At 36.5% G+C, this 24,159-nt stretch overlaps 2 protein-coding genes across 3 annotated transcripts in view; both read right to left on the reverse strand.

Annotated features, from left to right (window-relative positions):
- The window catches only part of LOC145681304 (short coiled-coil protein homolog), a 337,128-nt gene that overhangs the window by 69,399 nt on the left and 243,570 nt on the right, over positions 1-24,159 (reverse strand). The window lies entirely within an intron of this gene.
- Positions 18,814-24,159, reverse strand: part of LOC145681303 (uncharacterized) — a 40,903-nt gene continuing 35,557 nt past the window's right edge. Inside the window, exon 3 of the mRNA XM_081752957.1 lies at positions 18,814-22,788. Within this exon, the coding sequence (XP_081609083.1) occupies positions 22,007-22,788 (782 nt within the window). The 3' untranslated portion in view covers positions 18,814-22,006. The remainder of the gene's footprint in view (positions 22,789-24,159) is intronic.

Here is a 24,159-nt window from a genome sequence, read left to right on the forward strand (position 1 = left end):
AACTTGTTCACTCAACACTCTTGGTCTTCCAGTTCTTTATTATTATTATTATTATTATTATTTTATTGTTTTTTTTATGGTTTCGCACAGTGATAGAAACATTATACATCGCAATTATTGTGTGTACTGTTGAACGAGGCCTGTCTGCAAGGTTTGCCAGGGGCGGATCCAGGACGGACTTCTGGGGGGGGCGGTCGGCGGTAATACTGCTACTTTTAAGAGCTCCAAACTTGTTATGGATGGGTTTATTTATATATAAAATAAGAGTTTCCTCTTGTGGGGGGGGACGATCGCCCCGATCGCCCCCTCTGGATCCGCCCCTGACTCTATAATACCTTGAAACAGCTTCGCACACCTCCCCAATCCCCAGACATGAACCCCATAGAACATCTATGATCTGTTCTGGAGTCAAGAATCAGAAGGCACAGCTTGTCTACTAAAGAAGGCCTAAGAAAAGCTATTCAAGAAGAATGGGACATAATCAGTCCCGAAGCTACAGAACTACGAACTACTACAGGTGAAATCAATGCCACGAAGACTACAGACAATCATTAACGCACAGGGTAATCCCACAAAATATTAAATAACGTAATATACTTTATAAGCATTAATTCAAACATAAGTGTACGGTGACTTTTTGCGTTTACAAAAAAGGAATTCTCTCTTTTCTTCTGAACAAAACAGTGATTGTGTTTGTTTGGCCTTTCTCTTGTATATAGAAATAAAATGTATGAATGTGTAGTCTTAATTCTGGTTATATATATATTTTCCACCTCCCGTTCTTATGCTAGCTGTTTTCAATATAAAGTATGCATGGTGTACGAACACTTTCTGCGCTCACTGTAGGTATGTTGACAATAAGGGAATGTTATTAGAATATTTGTTGAGATTTATTTTCCTTCACTGCCTTTCGCCTGGTTAAAAAGTAGTTTGCAGTGCTTTGGAGCAGCTGCAGGTGGGAACGCGATAATGTTTGAGACATACCGGCGACTTTTTTGTGTGTGAAAATAAGACCTTTCTCATAAAGTAGTAAATAACTGCAGTAGCAATTGTCTACGTAAATGATAAAGACATATCCAACTACAAGAAATTAATACAGTATATATAGCCTATTCATTATTGTGTTTCTCTTTCAACAGCTACTAGCTAAGGATGGCCAATTCCAGAATTTTTACTTTCCGGAATCCGGAAAGTAAAATCGGAAAAATTCCGATTTTTTCTAAATTCCGGATTTTTTCCGAATGTCGGATTTTTCCGAATTCCGGATTTTTTCTGAATTCCGGAATTTTTCCGAAATCCGGAATTTTTCTGAATTCCAGAATTTTTCCGAAATCCGGAATTTTTCCGAAATCCGGAATTTTTCTGAATTCCGGAATTTTTCCGAAATCCGGATTTTTTCCGAATTCCGGAATTTTTCTGAATTCCGGAATTTTTCCGAATTCCGGAAAGTAAATTTTCCGATTCCGGAAAACAAAATTTCCGGAATCCGTATTCCGGAAAATTTTGGCCATCCCTAATATATATATATATATATATATATATATATATATATATATATATACATATATATATATATAGGGTAAAGGCACCGAATATGGAATACTTTTTGTTTCTTCTTTATATCTCAGAAATGCGTATTCCAGAATAAAAATATTATACATCATACTACTTGTGGTACCTTTGCAAATCAAAATACAAGTATGAAAGTTTGTTCCTCATTAATGATTTTTTTACAATATTACAAAATTGAAAGAAACTCAATTTTCCATATTAGGGACACCCCGCTCCTAATATGGAACACTACCTGTTCTTAAAATGGAATACTAGAACAAAAAATGCTCATTTGACTATGATGCGATATTTGGATAATTCGAGGATGGGCACGATCCCTACCCAGACCGCCTATCCTGGCACCGGCCTTTGGTGAGGTTTTCCCTGCTTTTCCTCAGTATCATTAGGCGTATTCAGGGATGATACTTTTTCCTTAGGCCAGGGTCGAGTCCTTTCCAATTTGTAGACTTAATTTAAAGGCCGATGTGATCTCGGAGTTCGAGGCCCGAACATTTCCTTTGTTCCTTTCCTTAAGCTAATAAATTTATTTATTTCTTTCTTTAAGAGTAGTAGTAGTAGTTATTATAATTAGGAATATTCCAAATTAGGATGCTGCTAGTATTCCATATTGGGAAAATCGACATTTTGAATAGTTCTCTTCCTACACACTCTTACGTGATTCTCTGTGTACTGAATCTTTATGCCTTTATGGTACACTATATATGTAATCTAAATATCACAAACTCAACAATAATACATAACTCTTTGCGTACATTCAGCAGTCTGGAAAGATACGTTCGAAAAACTCAAGTTCTTCAGAAAAATATTCTGCAACAAAAGAAAATGGCTTGTTATCGTTCGGCAGCAAACCACTCATGCGCAGATTAAGGGCGCCACGGTGTACAAGTTTACGTACAGTCCACTCAGTGGCAGAACATAGCAGACGAAATAATTTGGTATTTCATATTAGGAACGTATTCCATATATGGCGCACCCACCCGATATATATATATATATATATATATATATATATATATATATATATATATATATATATATATATCAATAATAATCTACTATAGTAAAATACTAATTAAAAATTTTAATTATGCCGGTGGATAGTCTTGCCTCCCGCCCCCTACCATATATGAAATAATCTACTGCTACACACTAGGATAACATTAGGAGTGACCATTCTTTTGAATCCTGCCATCGTTGAAGATCAGTAGCGTGATATTCAGGGACGTACTTAACATTTTTGCCACCTTCGAGCCATTGTAAAAATGCCGCCCCGTCAATAACAATAAATTAAATACCAGTATAGCAAGGGCGCCCATGTTGTGGTTTCCAAGGGGGGCAAGTATAAGCGACGTTTCAAAAATAGTTTCAAATTTTGCTGTAACTAATGTAACAATTCTATTGGATTTTCGATATTCTGAAGTACAATTTCCTCTTGGGGGTTAGCGCCCCCCTACCCCCCCCTGATGGGCGCCCTTGCAGTATAGAAATTCTGAGACAGTTGCTGATTATGAAACCAAGTTCATGAGATCAGCCAAGTTCAAGAATAATAATACAACATTGAAACATTCAAATTTCTTGCGTTGGCGGCTCGGTTGATGTTTGAAAACTGTAGGTAATTCTGGAAGTTTATCAACAATGGAAATGTTTTAAAATTACAATAAAAGAATAAGGTGTCAACAATACGAAAGGGGAAATAATTGATGTAAATTAATAACTAGAATGTTAATTACTTACTTCTTGCCAAGCAGATTTTTTTACAAATGCAATAATTCCGTGTCATATCACCATAACTATGCATAATAAATAACTACATGAAATTTCCAAAGCTGGTATTTAAAAAAATGATCTCAGAAAACTCGCCGTCCCAGGCCATGACCCATGTTGGCCCATGTGTAAAAACGTCCCTGATTGATATTTTGGGTAACGAATTATTTATTTGTTTTCAACAACAATTTGTTTCAACTACTATATGTCCATTTCCTTCAATTATGTCTGGTTTCTTAATTACTTTTCTGGGAAACATTATATACGTAAAGTGCAGCTCACTATTTGAAAATACGATTGCAGATGCCGATTGGTAACTTATGCGTGTAAATTTTAGGTCAATGTATTGTAAATTAACTGCACCATGGTGGCAACCCTTGTCATTCGCTACACCCGGAAAGGCCAAGAATAAACCTTTTCTATCCCCAAATTCTGAAAATGGCTTGACCCTCCTTCCCCCTTTCCTCTTCTTACGTTCCACTCTTTACAGAGTTGAGTTTCCTTGTCGCGACCTTCTTACCGCTGTATGTTCCATAAGACAGAACACAGCGCCTCATGCGACAGGTCTCAGCATTACTGTGCCCATTTTCAATGGACATAGCCATAAGATCCCCTGCCACCTCTGATGATAGGGCTACTGTCAAAGCATAGAGATTGTAAGTCCGCAGCCAAAAAACAACCGTCGCTGTGTTGCCAAGTTTCGTCTATCCTACGAGAGTGCATAACCACAGCCTCCTTCACTCGCAAACACGGCTGTGGCGGAACAAAAGCAAACATTACAAAAGAAAAAGAAAGAAAGAAAAAAGTTTCTGTTAATGTATTAGTACTGATTTAATAATTGCAGTTCCATTTAGATCATGAATGGCAGGGCACGTGACCGGGTGCCCCTTAAACAGATCCGCCGCTGGTCTTCAGTAACTTTTATGTTGGCTGACATGACTTTAGCAGAGTGCCGTTGATGTTTATGATCTTTAATAGAACATTGGTCACCATAGCCATCAATTACTACTATAATTTGATTGGACCTTCCATATTTGCAAAAAAAAAAAAAAAAAAAAAAAAAAATGTACTGTTTGTATTGTTGGCAGATGTCTAACAGTAAGAAGGTTCCAGTTGTAAGCCATTGAATGTGATGAAGAAAAGCTCCATCATCTAAGACATATTTGTCACACTCTACGTTGTGGAGCATCAGGCATGTCCTTCATTAATATTATTAGGTTAGCCTTGTCGTGCTTTCTCATGTAACCATCTTTGAACAATGCTACAGCAGGAAGCTCATATTTGAGTTGCTCAGCCACATTTCCATTGTTTTTTCAGCGATGGTAATAAGTCGCAAAAACAGTACGGACGGATCAATGTAGACCACTGTGTGGCCAACATTGATTCCTCTCTGCGAAATTGTTTGGCCATAAACCAGTCCATTCGCAACTCGATCGACGATTGTACAGACATTTGATATGAATTGTCCATATAACCACGGATGAGATGTCGGAAGTTTGTACATGAATTGGAAGTACAGGCGAGCACATTTTGCGTATTGTATATGTCCAATTGCTGCAAAGAGATTGAGCATATGACTGACAGCAAACAAGTACAAGTCTGAATCACTAGTACGCTCAGCATGAACAAATAATTTCACAGCTTCCACATACTCGAGATACTGCAACCACAATCTGGATGTCCGGGTATATTCTGCAAGAAATTCTTTGTACTTGTGGAGATGGTGTTCCACTGCAAGTAATTTGCTGCAGTCATATTCGCTTAATACTTCAAACGAGAAAATACATCTTGCACTATAAAACAGACTTCATCTCCGCCATCTTAACGCATACAGTACTGATACTGGGTTCGTTTGAATATTCATGATATACTCAAATCCTGATATAAACATATTTGCACACATATATAAAATTTTTGAAGTTATTTACCATTAAACACTGTAATGCACACTATGAAAGTCGAATTCTGTTATTGTTAGACGCCATATTTAAAAATGGCGGCAATATATGCATGGAATTTTTCAAATAAATTCTTTTCTGATGTATTCTCTAAGAAGTGAACCGAAAATTTAACTTTTCTAATGAAGGGTAGAGGTTTTATGCACTTTTCAATATACTGAGGCGAAATTCACTGGCGGCCATATTGATGACGTCATATCTTGATATTCCTGAGGGGGATTTTGTTTATGTTGAAGTACAAACATAAACCTTTCAAACAAGGGAGAAATCATTTCTGTACCAATTTTTTCCGGGTTTCACCTAAATGAAGGGTTCGAGATACAAACCATTATCTACACTATGTTACATGTTTAGTTAGTTTCTTTGCTGAAGAACACAGTTGAAGGCGGGTAGTTTGTCTAGTGAACGGGACACAGCTTTCCGGGTTAAGTTCTTTCTGTCTCATTATTGTTTCGTGCATTGTTGCAGTTCTCTAAGTTTGAACCTCTTCGTGGTTAAGATACTAACGCGTATACTTTCTGCCTGTGTGGTCCCTGATTCGATTACTGATAGCAGTACCAATTCTGGTATAAGACCCGAATATCTTATATAAACACGGTGTTGGAAATTTCTTTTCTGTCATTATCAATTATGTTTCTTTAAAATTTGTATTTGTTATTACTGCAATAACCAAGCTCAGATTTTTTAACGGCGATGAGAACCTACGCCTAGGGCCGTATTTAATATTCTTGCCGCCCTTCAATATCAATAAATATTCGTGTACAAAATTTGACAGAGTGAGATCAAAAATGAATATTTTAAGTGGAAGTGGAAAAAATAAAATATACACAATAAATAAAATTATGGTTGGTTTGATTACTCACCACCACGAGGTCACTGTTCAATAGAATCATGAAAAAATTGCGGGCCCCCAGAACTGACCGCCTGGAGTCATGGCTCATTTTTAACCCATTGATATGTAACGAGAACTGTTTTGGTTCTTTGAAATGAACTGGAATTTTGATTATGTGACTTTTCCGATTTTTTTAAAAATTCCATTAGATATTCCTTGTTTCTCAAAATAAATGTACTACCATGAGCAAAATAAATGACGCGTCTCTTTATTTTGAAGTTTTTTGAAAATATCTCCGTTTTCTTTATATGTTCGAAATTTCGGAAGGTTTCCCCAGCAGGACAGGTTAATAACAAACCCGTTTTTAATATTTGTGTTAGATATTAGCTTAAAATAAATAAATTAGAAGCAAAAAACATTAAATCGACAGAAATCTCGAGAATTACCAACTCTGCTAAAGTGGGAAATTTTCAAGAACACGAGGGAATTCTGCATTTCAACACGAAGCAGCGACATCTATGTCATTGAGAGAAATGTGGATTAAATCTACAAACTAAACTTTTAACGAATATTTCTAGTATATCTTATTATATGCATTATCTGCAAACTCCAAATATATGAATATATGCTAAGTATTAACATAAAGATAGAGCAAATAGTGGAAATTATCTACGGAAAAGGACGAATTGGTAGGACGATCGTAATGAAATACCGGAAGAGGGTCAGTTCACGTATAAAACAAATAGCTCAGTTAGTTAAAGCAACGAGACTGTGTACTGAAGGTAGCGGGTTCGATCCCAAGGAAGTGCCGTTGTCATTTTTATCACTACACTTCGGTTATTTTATTTAATTTTTTATGTGGAAAAGAATCAAATTGTAACGTATGTGTAAAACTCATGACGATACCAAAAAAAGAAAAAATGCCGTTGTCGCACTTGCATTAGCGTCCCTAATTTTGTTTGCAAACAGTTTCGTAATTATTTCCCCTGTGCTCACTGCCCACCATATGCTCGCTGGCGCATAACGAATGTTTCCCAGTAAATGTTAATTCTAATTTGGAGAATTTTATAAAGTTTCACAATATTTCTCACTAGATAGTCTTCTATCTACGTGTTTGGATATTTTGATAACAGATGTCCCTATTAAATGTTTAATTTTCCCTAGATGTTTAATTACGGAAAAGTTTTACAATGTATTTGTATTGAATTGAAATTGTTTTGAATTTACTACATAAGGTAAATAGACCGAAGGAGGAGAACTCAAGTAATTGATATTCTACGTTAAAGCAACCTATTGTAGAATGATGATGCTTCTTACCTTCAGCACATAATCTTTACGTTAGAGAGTCAGACAGAGAAAAATCCTGGTTTTTCCTCCTCTATGACCACCCATCTTAAACCTTTACATATCATTGTTCGTCTCACAAAATTTCGGTGCTCCAAAAACATTCAAATAATAATAATAATAATAATAATAATAATAATAATAATAATAATCCTGAATATGCCATCCTTACATAATGTAAGGATATCTTAGTTTCCTAGTTTAAATCTTAAATATCTTAGTTTAAAATGCTTTCTTTAGTACTTATTTGAGCAACCATGTAGGAGGGGGTACGACTTTTTACTTCGCCCCTCTCATTTCAGTACCCTTCCAACAGAAAGTAATTTTTGATAAGCAGGACAGACAAAATGAATAAGAAATATATTTACAGCATCCTCTCCCCTTTCATGATTGGAATATCACGTAATATTTTTTATTCTACGAAAGATGGCCCTGTGCGGTTAGGGGTAGGTAACTAAAAAAATACCTAATATATAGCGCCCCTTGATTGTAATATTACCGCTTCTTTATTTGTACGAGGGAGCCCCTACACAATCAAGGGTGACAAAAAGAATAGGAAGAGTGTCTATTGATTCCAGTGGTGGATCCAGCACGAACTCCTGGGGGAGGGGAGGGGAAGTGAAACATTCTTTTGATGATGTGAAGCTGTCACAAATTACCACTTAACGAAACTAAACAATAGTGGGGGGAACCGGAACCCAGTCAGTTTAAATTGATGTAAAAGTTTAATTTTTGGCTTCATATTAAAGTTTTGGTTTCAAATGAGAATTTCAGTCCAAGTGGTCAATGATCAAATCTCGTGGGGCTCTTCAGTGTAGGCTAATACGGCCCCCTTATGAGAAAAGGCAAAATTATTAACATGGTTATAACTTTCGAATTTTTCGTCTATTTTAAAGAAATATTTTGCTTCGTATTAAAGTGTTGGTTCCAAATGACAAATTCAGTCCGAGTGGACAATGATCAAATCTCCGGGGGGGGGGGGCTCTTCAGTATAGGGGGCTACGGCTCCCTTATGGGAAAAGGCAAAAATATGAAAATGCTTATAACTTCCGAATTTTCCGTCTATTTTAAAGAAATTATTGGCTTCATATTAAAGTCTTGGCTTCAAATGACAATTTCAGTCCGTGTGGACAATGATCAAATCTCGGAGGGCTCTTCGGTGTAGGGGTTTCGGCTTCTTTATGGGACAAGATTCACGTAGTTGATATTGCAAAATTGTTTTGTATATATAAGTGGAAACATGCACCATTTGGTTAATTTTAGCTCTTATGTTTTGCAGATTCATATTCCAAGCAATAGTTACTTCGCAGAGCTAAAAGAAGGCACTTACTAGTTTCAATAAAATGAAATGTCTTTTATGAGAGGAGCAGACGAACGAACAGGCACCCAAACGTTGGTTGAGTCGTACAGTTGAAACTCGTTAAGCTCGCTTCAATTATTATTATTATTATTATTATTATTATTAATAATAATAATAATAATAATAATAATAAAGCATTGCAGGGACCTTTGGTGCAGGGGTCCGTGGCTCGATTCCACTTCGTGCCAAGTGAAATTTGAGGTGGACAAATACCGTGTGCATGGGTATGTGTTTTCTTGAGATTTTCCATTTTCCTCCCACTTTCTTCATTTCACCATTTCATTCATCATCATTCTCCCTTAGCGTAGGTGTATAATCGTCCAACGTTAAACTAGATATTGCAATTTCAATAATAATAATAATAAAAATTAATTCAACTGAAAGGACTGTAATTTATGTGGACAGCAATTATCATAAATATGCAACCATTATAAAAACAATGCTTTGAGTAGAAAGATAATCCTTTCCAAGTGTTAACGAATGCGCACGAGGTAAGACATGTCTCGAAAAAGAGACAAGACGCGCTTTGTGACATCCAAGATAATACGAGGCAAATGTTTTGGACACGAGATAACTTGTAAAATGTCTCGTCTTGTCTGGAATGTTTCGAAAACAAAAGTCCAAGTTTTAAAATTATTTTTCAAGATCTATTCTCTCAGAAGTAGTTCTTTGCCTTAAAATTAATAACGACATTTGTGATTTAAAAAAAGATAAACAATGCCTAAAGTTAATAGTTAACTTTTCGAAAAGAAGCTTCATTAAGGGTGAACCTGAAAGATGTCCACAAACTTCGGGAGGTGATTCGTGACATTCAAAGGAGACAAATGGTCCTCTTGCAGTTTTCGAATTCAGCTTCGTTGTCGAGATACAGGGTTGCCAACTGGTCGTGTTTGAGAAACTTACTGGGAATAAATTCAAGTTCAAGAATAAACTACTACTCATATATTTTTCAGGTCAATTGACTTATACCATGTTGTAAGGTCAAATATTTATTTATGAAGTGTGTACAAAATTCGCCAGGGTCTTTTCTGAGAAAATCGTCGAGAAAAAGTCACCTCCAAGAATAAACTACCCCTCGTAAATTTTTCTAAGAGAAATATCTGATACTGCAATATAGGGTTGTTAATTAAATATTGATTAATGAAAAATAAACAAAATTGTTAAAACCATTTTTTAGAAAATAGCGTTTTTCGATTATAAACCACACTTATTTTAGGTGGTAGGAAAAAATGGAAAAGCTCCTGTAAGAATACTAAGTAAACCCTAAGTTTAAAATTTGGTGTAGATAAGTTGAACGGTATGGCCTCTAGGCGAGTGCATATAAAAGTGTGCCGAACGGACGGACCGGAAGGACGGGTGTCGAAAAGTCACATTTTCGGTGTGTAGACGCCATGAAACATGTAAATCCGTTGAAATCTGAATTTGATATTATTTTCACAATCACTATATTTTCTTCTCTCTTTTGTCGCTCGAAAAAGAAAAGCCTGAGTTTACCACAAAAAGCTAGCGAGTTTCTCAAAAAAATATTCAATTACAGGGCCACCGCACTAAACTTTTTCAATTCAATTTCTTAACTGTGTTAGGCCGCAGTTGTTACTGAAGTGTGTATTTGGATAATACGAATAAAATTATCGTATTATTCAAATACATCGAATGTCAAATTATCGAATAAAAAACTTCGATTCAAGAAAATCCACACTACAAAACTAACTCACACTTTGAGCACATTTTCATTAGACATATAATAGACCAATTAATGCAATCATTGTTTATGAAATATGAAAAAAATCAAATGAGTCACTTTGGGAAAGTCGTTCAAAAAGAACACGTCAGGAGTAACCTACCTCTTGTGAATTGTTTCGAACAATGAGTTAAGATTTACTTTTGGTTATTAATGAAATATTTATTTGCGAAATTTGAACAAAATCGCCTGTCGTTCGAGAAAATTGTCGGGGAAATAACCTTGACCCCAAAAATAAACTATCCGTTGTAATTGTTTTTCATAGAAATGACTTATACTAAAATATAGGGTTATTAATGAAATACTTATTTATGAATTATCAATAAAATTGTCCGAGTAATTTTTGAGAAAATCGTGAGGGAAAAATAACTCCCCGAATAAACTATCTCTTGAGGATTCTTTTAGGGTAAGCGAGTTATTCCATATTACTAGGTTTTTAATGAAATATTTATTTCTGAGTACGAACAAAATTGCTTGACTCGTTTTTGAGAAAACCGTGGAGGAAAAACACCCCCAAGAGTAAACTACCCCTCGCATATTTTTTCAGGACAAACGAGTTTTGCCATATTGTTCGGTTATTAACGAAATACTTATTTTTGAAATATGAATAAACTCTTTTGAGTCGTTTTTGAGAAAATCGCCCAGACAACACTCCACCAAGAATAAACTACTACTCGCATTTTTTTTTTAGGACAAACGAGTTATGTCATATTGATAAGTTATTAATGAAATCTTTATTTATGAAATATGAACGAAAACATTTGAGTCCATTTTGAGAAAATCACTGAGAAAAAACTCACCCCCTTAGTATAAACTACCCCTTGTAGATTTTTCTCAGATAAATGCCTTATACCACAAAATAGGATTGCTAATTAAATATTGATTTATAAAGAAAGAAAGAAAACAAGATCGTTAGAGCCAGTTATGAGAAAATATCTTTTTTCTATTTTCATCGTACAGGAAACTACCCTTGTTTTGGGAGTAGGGGGGAAATAAAAAAACTATAGGAAATACTATGAAAATCTTAAACTAAAATTTGGTGCAGATAAGTTGAACGGTATGGCCTCTAGGCGAGTGCACAGGAATGTGTAGCGAACGGACGGACGAACACATAGACATGTATCGAAAAATAACTTTTTCGGTGTTAGGGGCTATAATACGTGTAAATTCGTTGAAATCTCAAATTTGATTTTTTTTTCGAACACCATACTTTCTTCTCTCATTTGTCACTTCAAAGTAAAAGGAACTCAGAACTACAGATAAAAGACACCTACTTTTACACATAGACATTTATTGATTTAAAACTGTTTTAGTTTGTGTCATTTCACTTCCAATTGAAAGGTTTTACAATGATTAACGGCATACCAATGACGAGACGGAAGTTTTCAGGAAGTAAATGCATTCAGAAGTCTAAACTGCATTCCAGCTATCAGCCTGTTTTTATTTCTGCAATTGTTAACAGCTGTAATTTCGTCCAAACGCTACATGAAATAATTTTTGGTTGACGTCATTGTATTACTATTTTAGTATTGTTCTCTTCAGACTTGGTTGAAGTTTTGTCTTAACGGTTATACATTTTTTTCTTATTTCATCGTTACACATAAGAATAAAATGTTGTGGTGACTGGATAGATTCGAACCTACGAACATTGAGTTTTTATTCTTCAAACTATTTACCAATGGACCAAGCTTTGTCCTCACGTTAACGTACGGTTACAGGGTTTATTACGATTTAAATAAAATGGCTGGCTGTTAGAGTTTCCTGCTCACATATTTCGATAAAAAATTTTCATTGCTTCGTAGATACGTAGAGCAATGTTTAGATACACATTTTAGGAGAGTGCATTTTGGTGTATATAATAATTTCATGCCAGATAAAACCTGGATAAGTTTTAATAACATGTTTCATATGTAGTTCTCAATAATAGACTTGTTGTTCGGGATGACGTTCCAAGGTTTAGCATTGACTAGCAGTTTTTGCTATTAATATCCCTGCTAGCAATATTAGCAGTGGACAAAAGTTAGCCCGTGTTAAAGCTTTTTGCTCCTAATTTAGTTATTTTACTTTATTATTAGCCGAATATATTGAAAATTGTCAGAGACACGTATGCAGTAATTTATTTCGGGAGGGGTCCGACTTCAATATTAGGATAAATTATAATAAAATTTTAAAAGATAATCCCCAAAATTAGGCTAAATTTACAAAAAAGTTGGGGTTTCAGAGAGAGTCCGGACCCCCTGGACCCACCCCTAAACGCGTCCTTGTTTGTCAGTAACATTTCCTCATTTTGAAACCCTCAAAAACTTCGGATAGACTATATAAAGGATAACGAGTTATTTTCGATGAAATATCACTTCAAGGAGACGCGTCAGTTTTATTGCACACGGTGGTATCCCACGTTCACAATGGCAAGAATTCCTTTCCTCTGATTCTCTGTCATGTGCTCTATCGAAAGGTTAGGTTTGTAACATATTACTCCTACGAATAAGCATGACTGGCAGATAAGAATACTAAACACAACTCCAGAGAAATGCATGCTGAACTTACGTTTATAGCTACGCTTTGGTGATTTGCCCTCAAGGTCAATCGAGTGGTAATTCAGTTCCGTCTCTGTTCTTAAGCCATGTTCGTATTACTTCGAACAGTTTTGATAATGAAAAGCATGCCTCTTAATATAACAGACTTCTTTCGCGTAAGAAATCGAAACTCAGTTGGTCAGAGCAACTAGTCTCTAAGAATTAGGTTGTTAGTTAGTTAGGAGCCCAGTACGAGTAAGGGTTTTTATTACTATTGCTTTTATCTTTTTTATGTGAGGAAAAATCAAATTGTGACATCGCGATATCAAATGTATTTGATTAGGTAGCTTTGTCTTAGTTAAACTTTAAACATCAGTAACCGTCGAAATTATTTCACTAACCGATCACTTACTGAACATTTCAAACACGTCAAACCAGTGGCATAACATGAAGGTTAACCTCTCCTCCGCAGTCCTTAGTTATGCGTCCGTACTTTCAAGGGCGGACTAAGGGCCGGGCGACTGCCCGGGGCGCCAGAGAAAGAGGGACACCAAAACGAGCCTCAAAAAGTAAATTTTATAATGTGCTTTCTACTGACGTTTTTGGTTTATATTCTTGTAAAGTAGTGGCAATTATATGATCTTTTTCCATTTCACTATGGAAGAAGAGAGTTTCATAGTACTAAGGGGGCTGTATCGAAAAATTGAGAGATGGCATGTAGAATAAAGAGTGCCGGGAATTAAGTATTGTTTGTTTGTTTGCTTGAGTTTAGCGTTCCACGGTTATGCCTTAATGGGCAAGAGAGATGTGGATACTAATTATACTGGAATCCGAACCACTTTTATCGTTCAACAGTAATCCACCGGGAATTGGACCCGGTACCACAGAAGGCAGGCGTGCTAGCCACTAGACCAGGGGGGTGGAGTTGGTATTGTTTATAGCGGGCCATATTCTTTGTGAAGTTTTCCTAGGTAATGGATTTCTTTTTGAAAATGGGTTTAAAACAGGGGCGTCATTTAGGGAGGGCAGGGAGGGGCATTTGCCCCCCCTGAGTTTGAGATGTATATAGATTTTATCATTAGAATAGTAGTAAATCAGTGAAAAACGCGAAATTTTACTTATATCAAGAGGTCTTGTCCCCCCCCAAAGCAAAATCTGAAATGACGCTCCTGGTTTAAACTATTAAAAACACTATGATAAAATGTAAAATATAGGCTACTACTAGGGGAAGGGCGCCAAAAAGTCACTTTGCCCGTGTGAAAATTTGGCCTGCTCCGCCCCTGCGTACTTTCTGTATATTTTTTGGCCTTGCAGCTTGTGCGGTCCCCACGCCACATTGTTGCGGGGGCGCTATTTACGCCTACCCTTCGAACGTAATTCAATAACTGTTTAAGAAATTCTACCATCAGTGTGGAAACGGGAATATATTTTTCTAATAGTCCCATAGAACTTTCACTCAGAACGCCAGATGCAATTTTTCAGAGTGGGCTCTGGCTAAGTAGAAGGAAGATCTGTTTCCTAAGTAAGTTCCTTTCAGAAAGTTTGCTATTTCTTTAACAGTGATGTAAATAAACATACTCATCATTATTAGCTCGACACCAACCATCCTGGACAAATCCCTCTAGAACAATGATCGGCAAAAGTTATTCTGCCTAATTTTATAAGCGACTCAAGGGTGAAACACTTGTTAACGAAAGCAATGTTGTGTATATACTGCCTTGTTTCTGACAAAATATAAAGTCCTTTGTAATCTTTAGACACTTTTCCTATTCTTTTTGTCACCCTTGGTTGTGTAGGGAAGCCTCGAACAAATAAAGAAGAGGTAATATTACAGTTAAGGGGCGCTATAAATATATTAGGTATTTCTTTTGTTACCTAACCATAACGGCCTAGGGTCGTCTTCAGTAGAATAAAAAATGCTACGTGATATTATATTCACGAAGGAGGAAAGGATGCTCTAAATATATTTCTTATTCATTTTGTCTGCCCTGCTTCTCAGAAATTATATACCTTCTGTTGGAGGGTTCTGAAAAGAGAGGAGGGGAAATAAAACGTCGTGCCCCCTCATACATTTTAAATTTTGTGACGTGGTTGCTCAAATTATTACTAAAGAAAGCACTTTAAACTAAGATGTCTCAAGTTACTACATTATGTAAGGGTGGCATATTCAGGAATAATAATAATAATAATAATAATAATAATAATAATAATAATAATAATAATAATAAATATGAATGTCTTTGGAGAGCCGAAATTATGTGACACGAATCATTATAGGTAGAGCTTTAAGATGAGTGGTCATAGGGGAGGAAAAACAGGATTTTTCTCTCTCTGACTCTCTAACGTTAAGATTATGTGCTGAAGGTAAGAAGCATCATCATTCTACAATAGGTTGCTTTTACGTAGAATATCTATTACTTGAGCTCTCCTCCTTCGGGCAACTTTGCTTATGTAGTAAATTCAAAACAATTTCAATTTAAGACAAATATTTATAGAGAAAATTAAACATTTATTAGGGAAATCTGTTATCAAAATATCCAAACACGTAGATAGAAGACTATGTAGTGAGAAACATTGTGAAACTATAAAATTCTCCAAATTAGAATTAACATTTACTGGAAAACATTCGTTATGCATCAGTGAGCACAGGGGAAATAATTACGAATCTGTTTGCAAACAAAAAATTAGAGACACTAATGCAAATGCGACTATATTTTCTCTCTTTTTTTTTTGTATCGTCATGAGTTTTACACATATGTTACAATTTGATTCTTTCCCAAATAAAAAATAAATAAAATAACCTTAGTGATAAAAATGACAACAGTACTTCCACGGGATTCGAACCGTCTACCTTCGATATACCAACTCGTTGCTTTAACTAACTGAGCTATTTGCTTTCTTACGTACGCTGAACCTGTTCTACAGTAAAGACGATTTTTCATTACGATTGGGCTAACAATTCGTCTTTTTCCATAGGTAATTTCCACTATTTGCACTATCTATACGTTAATACTTAGCATAGATTCATATATTTGGAGTTCGCTGATAATGCATATAATAAGACATACTAGAAATATTTCGTTAAAATTTTCGTTTGTAGATCTAATCCACGCTTCTCTCAATGACATAGATGTCGCTGCTTCGTGTTGAACTGCAGAATTCCCTCGCGTTCTTGAAAATTTCCCACTTTAGCAGAGTTGGTAATTCTCGAGATTTCTGTCGATTTAATGTTTTTTGCTTCTAATTTATATATTTTAAGCTAATATTTAACACAAATATTAAAAACGGGTTTGTTATTAACCTGTCCTGCTGGGGAAACTTTCCGAAATTTCGAACATATAAAGAAAACGGAGATATTTTCAAAAAACTTCAAAATAAAGAGACGCGTCATTTATTTTGCTCATGGTAGTACATACACTTAATATTACTTAAAAACTAAATTTAATTAATAAATATTAAAATTATATTTTAAAAGAACAATTTTCACGAAATAAGTCACATTTGGAAAAGAAATCAGTAAACTTAAATCATTATAGTGCATTTCCCAGAAAATAGTAAAGCAATTCCCAACAGATCTCAATGAGCTAAAAGCCAAAAATGGTAGACATATTTAACGGCATCAACAAACTTGTGACAAATGGAAATTTCATGTGCAGCACTATGGGAATTAAGGGGGAACAACCACTAGAGTGTAACTGGTTCTAAATGAGAAGGGGATGCGCAAAATGCAAGAAGCTCTTCAGAAGCGATAAGGGGCTTGAACTAGGATACATGAAATGAAATTCATAACTCTAAATGGTATCTTTTGGTAGCAAACAGGATACTTAATAAAAGGGGAAGATCTAGCAAGGATTGCAACTTAAAAGAGAACAGTCTCACCCTTCAAGTAGTATCTTCATTATCCTAGTCTCTCTCTCTCTCTGTGGATGATAGTAGAGAATTCTGGAATTGTGTCGAAGCGTCTTCTTTCTCTGGACTCCATACCTGAATCGTTGGTCCAAGACCAAGATGGTTAATCGAGAGATACCGAGATCCAACGACAAAAGACCAAATGGCCAAGATCGAGCTTTCTCAAGTGTGTTTCGACTGTCTCTCTGACGTCATGAAGGAAGTAAAGGTAGGACACTCACTCGATGACATGCACATTCAATTTCCAAATTGATACAGCCAAATTACACATGTCCACATATCGATGATACAACATAAAGCAGCTATACTTCCTACTAGGCTGCTAACGTCGTCAGGATCACATAGACTAAAACCAGGAAGAGTGAGACTTCCGAGAGTCAAAGTACTTACTACTCATCAACAATATTTCCTTGTGTCAATGTTTATCAGGTAGATGATCGGAGCGAGCATTGATTCGATGATGGTGCATGACAATCAGAGTCCAGTAAAAACAAACACATTGAGAAAGCTTCTGATCTAAACAAAACTGAATTTCAGCTAACACGTGTGAGACTGTTTTGTAGGCAAAAGGTAAAGGAAGTTACTACTAGTGTTTATTACATATCGTTTACAAATACAAGGACCTCCTTATAGTAGAACAGACATAAGGTAATTAGTTATTTCCTCGTTGTCAGCTGGCGATGTCGATAGTAGGTATGAATGTCATCTAACAGGCGATGAACTTCCTCCCAGCAATAGATGTTCCGCTTGTAATGAATGGATGGCAGGTTCCCACTTCAAATAAAGAACATGGTCCTTGGTTCGAGCCATGCAACACATGAAATTTCCACACGGAAAATCCCCTCATACCTCCACCATTATGTATTGTTTCGTTTTGGCACGTCACTTGAAACCATAATTATTCAACAATTAAGTAAACAATGTATTCAATCTTCGTAACGAGTGTCTCAAAATTCACACAATAAGTAATGTTGATAGAAAATACAGGTTTTATAATTAAACTTGTAATTTTTTTTATTGATCCATAAGTTATACAGTATAGGGTTATGTATGGAAAGCATATCCTCCACAGCTTTGCTGGCACATACGCACTCTTTTTGTTTAAATTTTTCATGGCCGTTTTGCATAAATGTGGCTGAATTTTGTTAACAGTCAATTTCCTCCTTCAAGCCGTTAGTGGTCGTGGACTTGGCGTAAAACTAAGACTTCACAGAACCAGCAAATAACCCGTGGATTTTCTGAACCCCAGATGCAACAATTTTCTCGATCAACAAAGCCTCTTTGCTGGAGATGATTTTGTTGTTCCAGAATCCATTCAAGGAACTCTCCTCGATGTGTGTGGTCAGTAGGCTTCGGTTCTTCAGTCAATTGAATTTTGTAAGCATGAAGGCGCAAATATTTTGCGAGAATAATCTGTACAGAGCTTCTTAAAATATCTAATTCTTAACCACGGTACCGAATTGATGTTTTGGACTCTCAGCAATACACTCAAGGACTGCTTCGTTGTTCTACGTTGAACGACTTGAAGGACGGTCAAAGTGTTTAAGGTAAAACAAAATTGAGCCAATTTTCCTGTGTTAAATAATAATAATAAACTCTTCACACTTGATCACTTTTAGGACCATATGTTGTACAAAAATTGCGAACTAGAGCTGCCAAAGATAAACTTCATTATTTTAAAAATATTATATAACAATAAAAACGCGTTGTTCTTTCGTGTAGCATTCCATTTTTAATAATCACTTGTCACATTTTTCTTTTTGTTGGCAACACCTTACGCAAAAATCTCGCGTGAATTTTGGAACACTCATTAGGTAATTGCAGTGGGCATTAAAGTTGATTCTCCACATTTTTGTCTCCATTTGGCTTTGAGTTAAATAAAAGGATTAAGTTCAAAGAGGACAAAGGAAAGATTCTCTCATAATTTTTTTTTATTTCTTTAAAAAAAGAATTTAATAAAAATCATTTTCTATACACAGTACAATGCTTTGTTATGAGTTTTGAGCAGGGTACGAAATCATAACAGTTGAAGTGAGGAGGAGACAGGAAAAAAAATGGAAAGTTTCGACATAAAAAGTTCACATATTTTAACAACTGTAATTATTAAGCTATGTGGGGTGTATTCAGGGTCGTTGTTATGTGTGATTAACGTCATACTAAAGACAATTGAAAATGAAATGAAATATTTTAGTTTGACGTCTCACGATTAATATGCCATTTAGGCTTTAAATGATGCTTAGGTAAGTGAATGATTATGGGAGAATTGGTGGTGAGAGGAAACAGGGGTATCCAGAGAAAACCCACGGAAACGATGCTGTCCACCACAAACTTACTTAGCCGGGGTTTGAACTAGGTACTTTGCGCACCAGAGGTAAGTGTTCTACCACTGAGCCACCGTGCCTTTCCAAAAGGCTTAATTAACGCATGAATCATTAGTATGACATTAATCACAAGTAAGAACAATGACTGAACACGGCATTGTAAGATTAGGAATATTGTTAACCAAAAATTCAGATATTAATTACATGTGAAATATATGTAATTAGGTATGCGCACAAGTTGAGACATGCCGAGATTCGAGTGGAGGCACACTTTGTAAAATTCGAGACAAGTCGAGGCAAAAGTATTTCCCGACTCGACTTCAATGTCTCAAAAATCTTTCTATATTTTTTAATATTATTTTGAAGGAAGTATTCACTCAGAAACAGCCTTGAAACAAAATCCAGCATTTATTACTTTAGAAAGGTAGAGAACGCATAAACTAAATAGGCACTGAACACTCCTAACGATGGGCCTCTGCATCCGACGACCCATCCATGTACGAATTTTAACACCACGACATCGGCAACTACGACTGTAATTGAACACGTGACCATCGCCACTGAACCTTGGCGCGGTGGCAGAGCGTTGCATTGTCTGATGAATCCCGATACCTTCTTCATCATGACGATGAGAGAGAGCGGATTCGTCATGTTCCAAGGGAACAACATCTTGACTCCTGTACTGCGCGACGGAGACAAGCTGGCAACGGCTTAATTATACTCTGGGGAACATTCACGTGAGCATGCATGTGTCTAGTGGAGCTCTAGCAAGGCACCATGACGGCCGAGGTGTCTCGCACACTGCTTGCAGACTACGTACACCCCTTCATGTTTCTCAACGGCCAGGAGTGTAAAGGAATGGTTCGAGGAGTACTTCCTAGTGATGTGCTGGCCCCCCAACTCACCGGATATGAACCTAATCGAACACATCTGGGATGTGATTGAACGTGAAGCCAGAGTACATCGGCCCCTCCCCGGAATTTACGGGAATAAGGTGACCTGTGAGTGCACATGCGGTGCCAATTCTCTCCAGCGACCTACCAAGGATAATCCATGCTAAGACGCGTCGCCATTGTGCCAAAGGTGGACATACTGACAATTAAGTAGGTAGTCCTAAAGTTCTAGCTGATATGTGCGTATATTTTAACTTGTATATTTTGTTTCGACCCGAATTTCGAGATGTGTCATCTCGAATTCGACTCGAGTCGAAAGAGGAACATATTTTCGAGTTGAGACATTTTCTCGAGACAGGCTTAAATCTCGACTCGTGCGCATCCCTACATGTAATTACGTATATATATATTACTCAAATTAATTTCCGTACTTCTAAAAATAGTGTCACTTTTTTATCCAGCAGTAAGTTTTTACTGGCATGGAATTTTCTCCCAGAAAAATTAAGTGGAAGATTTTGTCCCTATCTCCCGCTTCAGGTTTTCGCACACGGTGTTGAGTATTAGAGCCTTTAAGGATTTTCAGCCCATTGATTTATAAAGAGCGAACCATTTTACAAGTATTTGTTTCTTTGAAATGTATGACTATTAGTATTTAATTCTTAACTTAATATTTTATAGTATTGATTTTAATATTAATGAATCATATTCAAGTACTATTATATTTACGAGGGGTGATCAAAAAGTAAGGTTACAAAGCCTGCAGCAAAATGTGTGTATATTTTATTTCATACAACTAGCAACCAACAGATAATACATAGAGTAGGTTATTCTTCGACAGTCTCCATGTCGGTTAAGCCACTTGTTACATCGTGAATTGAGTTTGAAGATTCGCTTCTGGTAAAAAATTCTGTCCTTGCATGTTCAGTCACGTTGTTATGAAGTGTTTCACATCCTCGTTTGAAGGTAAGCGACGGCCTCCTGGGTCCTCCCTCAAGTGTGGGAACAGTCTCTTGGAGCGAGGTCCTGGCTTTAGAAAGGGTAGTCGATGATGTCCCAGCGAAACTGCTTCAACAGCGTGATGGTCTCCTGAACTATATGCACGCGCGCGTTGTCGTGAAGGAAGATGACGCCCTTGACACCATTCTGCAATATGCTGATGAGACATCACAGTCTCTCTCTCTCCGTAAACTTTTACCAGCTGCCGATGAACTTCAGCCGTGGTAACATATTTCGCTCACAGACTGAGCGGGTTTCTTCGCGATATCAGTTTTCTAAACGAATAGTCATTTATGTTTACCTACAACTAGCGCCGTGGATGATGAGTGGCTGAAACCCTGCATATTTGCCAAATCCCATGTATTACAATTACCGCGCACTTCTCATTTCTCTATAACAGATAAAACTCCAGAAATATCGGCCTTGTAACCAGTCGCTTTCAGAAAAAGTGCTCCGGAGGAAAACGTAGTATTCCGGGGGGGCACTGCTGGTACTATTTTATCTATTATTATGTTATAGACGTATTATTTTAGTCTCGTCCGGGGGGCAGTGCCTCCCCAGAAAACATGTCTGGAAGAAACACTGCTAGTATCCTTACTTTTTGATCCTCCCTCGTATATGGAATGCAAAATAATTTTTGAAAGAAACGAAATTTAACTGTACTTAAAGAAGAAAGAAGAAAAAAGTGAAACTATTAAAATTCTAAGTTATTTCAAAGGAAAAAAGAATACTTTCTCTTATAAATTAATGGGCTACTAAAATCAAAGAAGACGCAGGTATTCACTCGTAAGAAAATACATTCAACTTAACTTTTGTAAAAGTGCTTCTAAAACAGAACACTTTCTCTTTTCAACTTGAATCAGTTCGTCATGCATCTCTTTCAGCATAGACATCTTCTTCTCTTCATCTGCTCGATATTCTTTGAGAAAATCCTGAAACCATTTTGGTGGGCTCGAATCTGGCTTTTCGCTTTCGTCCACACTCTGAACGTTTTCACTTGACACATCACCGTTGTTGGTATTTTCTGGTCCGCCATCGCACAAAATCACTTCTGGGTAAGACACTACTGAATGCTGAAGCGGCACATGTATTGTCGACAAATTCAATGTTGCTGGTTCAACTGAAGGTACCGGTGCCATTGTCACTGGAGTGACTGTCACCGGTTCCATGATCATAGTTGGTTGGGTTGTCACTGTTGTGACAATTTCGCTCGAAACAGATGACGGTGAGGGTGGCGGAGAAATGACTCGTGATTTTCTTAAGTTAGAGGAATCTTCTTTGGTAAGGAAAACGTCAATTAACGAAGAATAAAATTCCCAACGTCTTTTGCTTTTTGGTGTTCTTTTAGCGTTGTAATAGATTGTCTTGAACGTGTGTTTCAGGTTCCGCCATTTTCTATCACACATGTCCCAACTGACAGAATGTCCCTTAGCAGCTAAACCATCAGCTACCTTTATCCATAAATCTTTTTGTCTTTGTGTTGGGTTTTTGAAGTCATCCATGTATTTCTTATATTCGGTGATAAGATCCTTCACCATTGGACTATTCCACTGAGATTTGAAGCGGTCCCGAGAAATGTAGTCTAGAAAAGAAGATATAGCGAGCATGAGAATCAGCAAATTAACTGTTAAATAAGCACACTTCTTCAAATGACATATGAAAAGTCATGGGGTCAGGAGCGTGATTCAACTTCTTTCGTACACTTCGAGTGAACTGTGTTAAGAATATATTTATATTCAATTAAGAACCAAAAATATTTAGCGCATAAAAATAAAGGAAATAATTGAATCGATGAGTTCGAAAAAAAGTCATCTCCACATTTTGGCCAAATTGAAATTATTGCACTTTCCAGCTCAACTGATGTGGACACACGCTCAGGATGAAAACAAGTCACCTCCACCCACTGGTATTTAACCATTGAGAACTCCATTTAGTTTCAAAACATGCCATATCCTGGAGATGACTTGTTCTCGAACTAAACTTGGAAATATGCCACCAGAGCACCACATTCGACCAGATGGTAACCATTTGTCATGAAGTTGTACACAGAACCGAACAGTTGATTGAGTTGCGTGCTTGCTTGTGCTTACAACATGACTGATTCAGATAATAGTTCTTCAAATGGTACAGTACGTCCAAGAAAAAGAAGACGGATAACAGAAACGCTTAAAGTGAAAATGGTAAGAGTGAAGGGTTAACAATTTATCTTGCACTTGTAAGATACCACTGGTATCGTAATTGATTACATGCAAAATTGCCCCTCCCAGACATTCCTGTCACGGTCATTTTTATTATAGGCAAATATGAGTCAGTGAATTTTGCATCCATTATCTGACATTGAAAATCTCTCTTCTATTCGTATTATGAAGGAACAGCCATCAAACAACCCAATGAAGATATTAGGGTACTTTATACATTTTTTTTAATGTTTGCCCAGGATTGGTCGAAATCACGCAGTCGTGAGATTTCTAAAGTCTCTGACTGGTCGTTTTGATGGCATTCATTAATTTCTTTCCCACTACGTGGGCATTCATTCGGCCATTATGACCGTGATTTTGGAATCGTGAAAGAAAAAAAAAATCCCAAGAGAAGACCGTATATATTTCGTCAACAATTTCCCACACTGATAGAATCAACCACATCACAGAAATTCACTGTAAAGGTGGTGACAAAAAATGAATTAGCTCGTGCAAAAAGGGCTTCAGTCACCCATATGGCTACATTGAGTTAACAACGGATTTTTGTTACTATAGGGTACATCTATGTTTCTATGCATAATGGGCTTCAGTTTCATTGGTCTAACATTTTATAAACAGATGTCAATTTTGACTTCCACGCAGAATGACATTGGATTACTTTTTTTAAAGTTTCCTCTTTACTAACAAGGAGAAAGCAGACTTTGGTATAAGAACTTCAGAGCCATTTCTTGCAAGGTAATAGTGCACATTTAAAG

The sequence above is a fragment of the Thermobia domestica genome, chromosome 3 (genome assembly GCF_964235325.1).
Source record: "Thermobia domestica chromosome 3, izTheDome1.hap1.1, whole genome shotgun sequence".
In the NCBI taxonomy this organism is placed as follows: Eukaryota; Metazoa; Arthropoda; class Insecta; order Zygentoma; family Lepismatidae; genus Thermobia; species Thermobia domestica.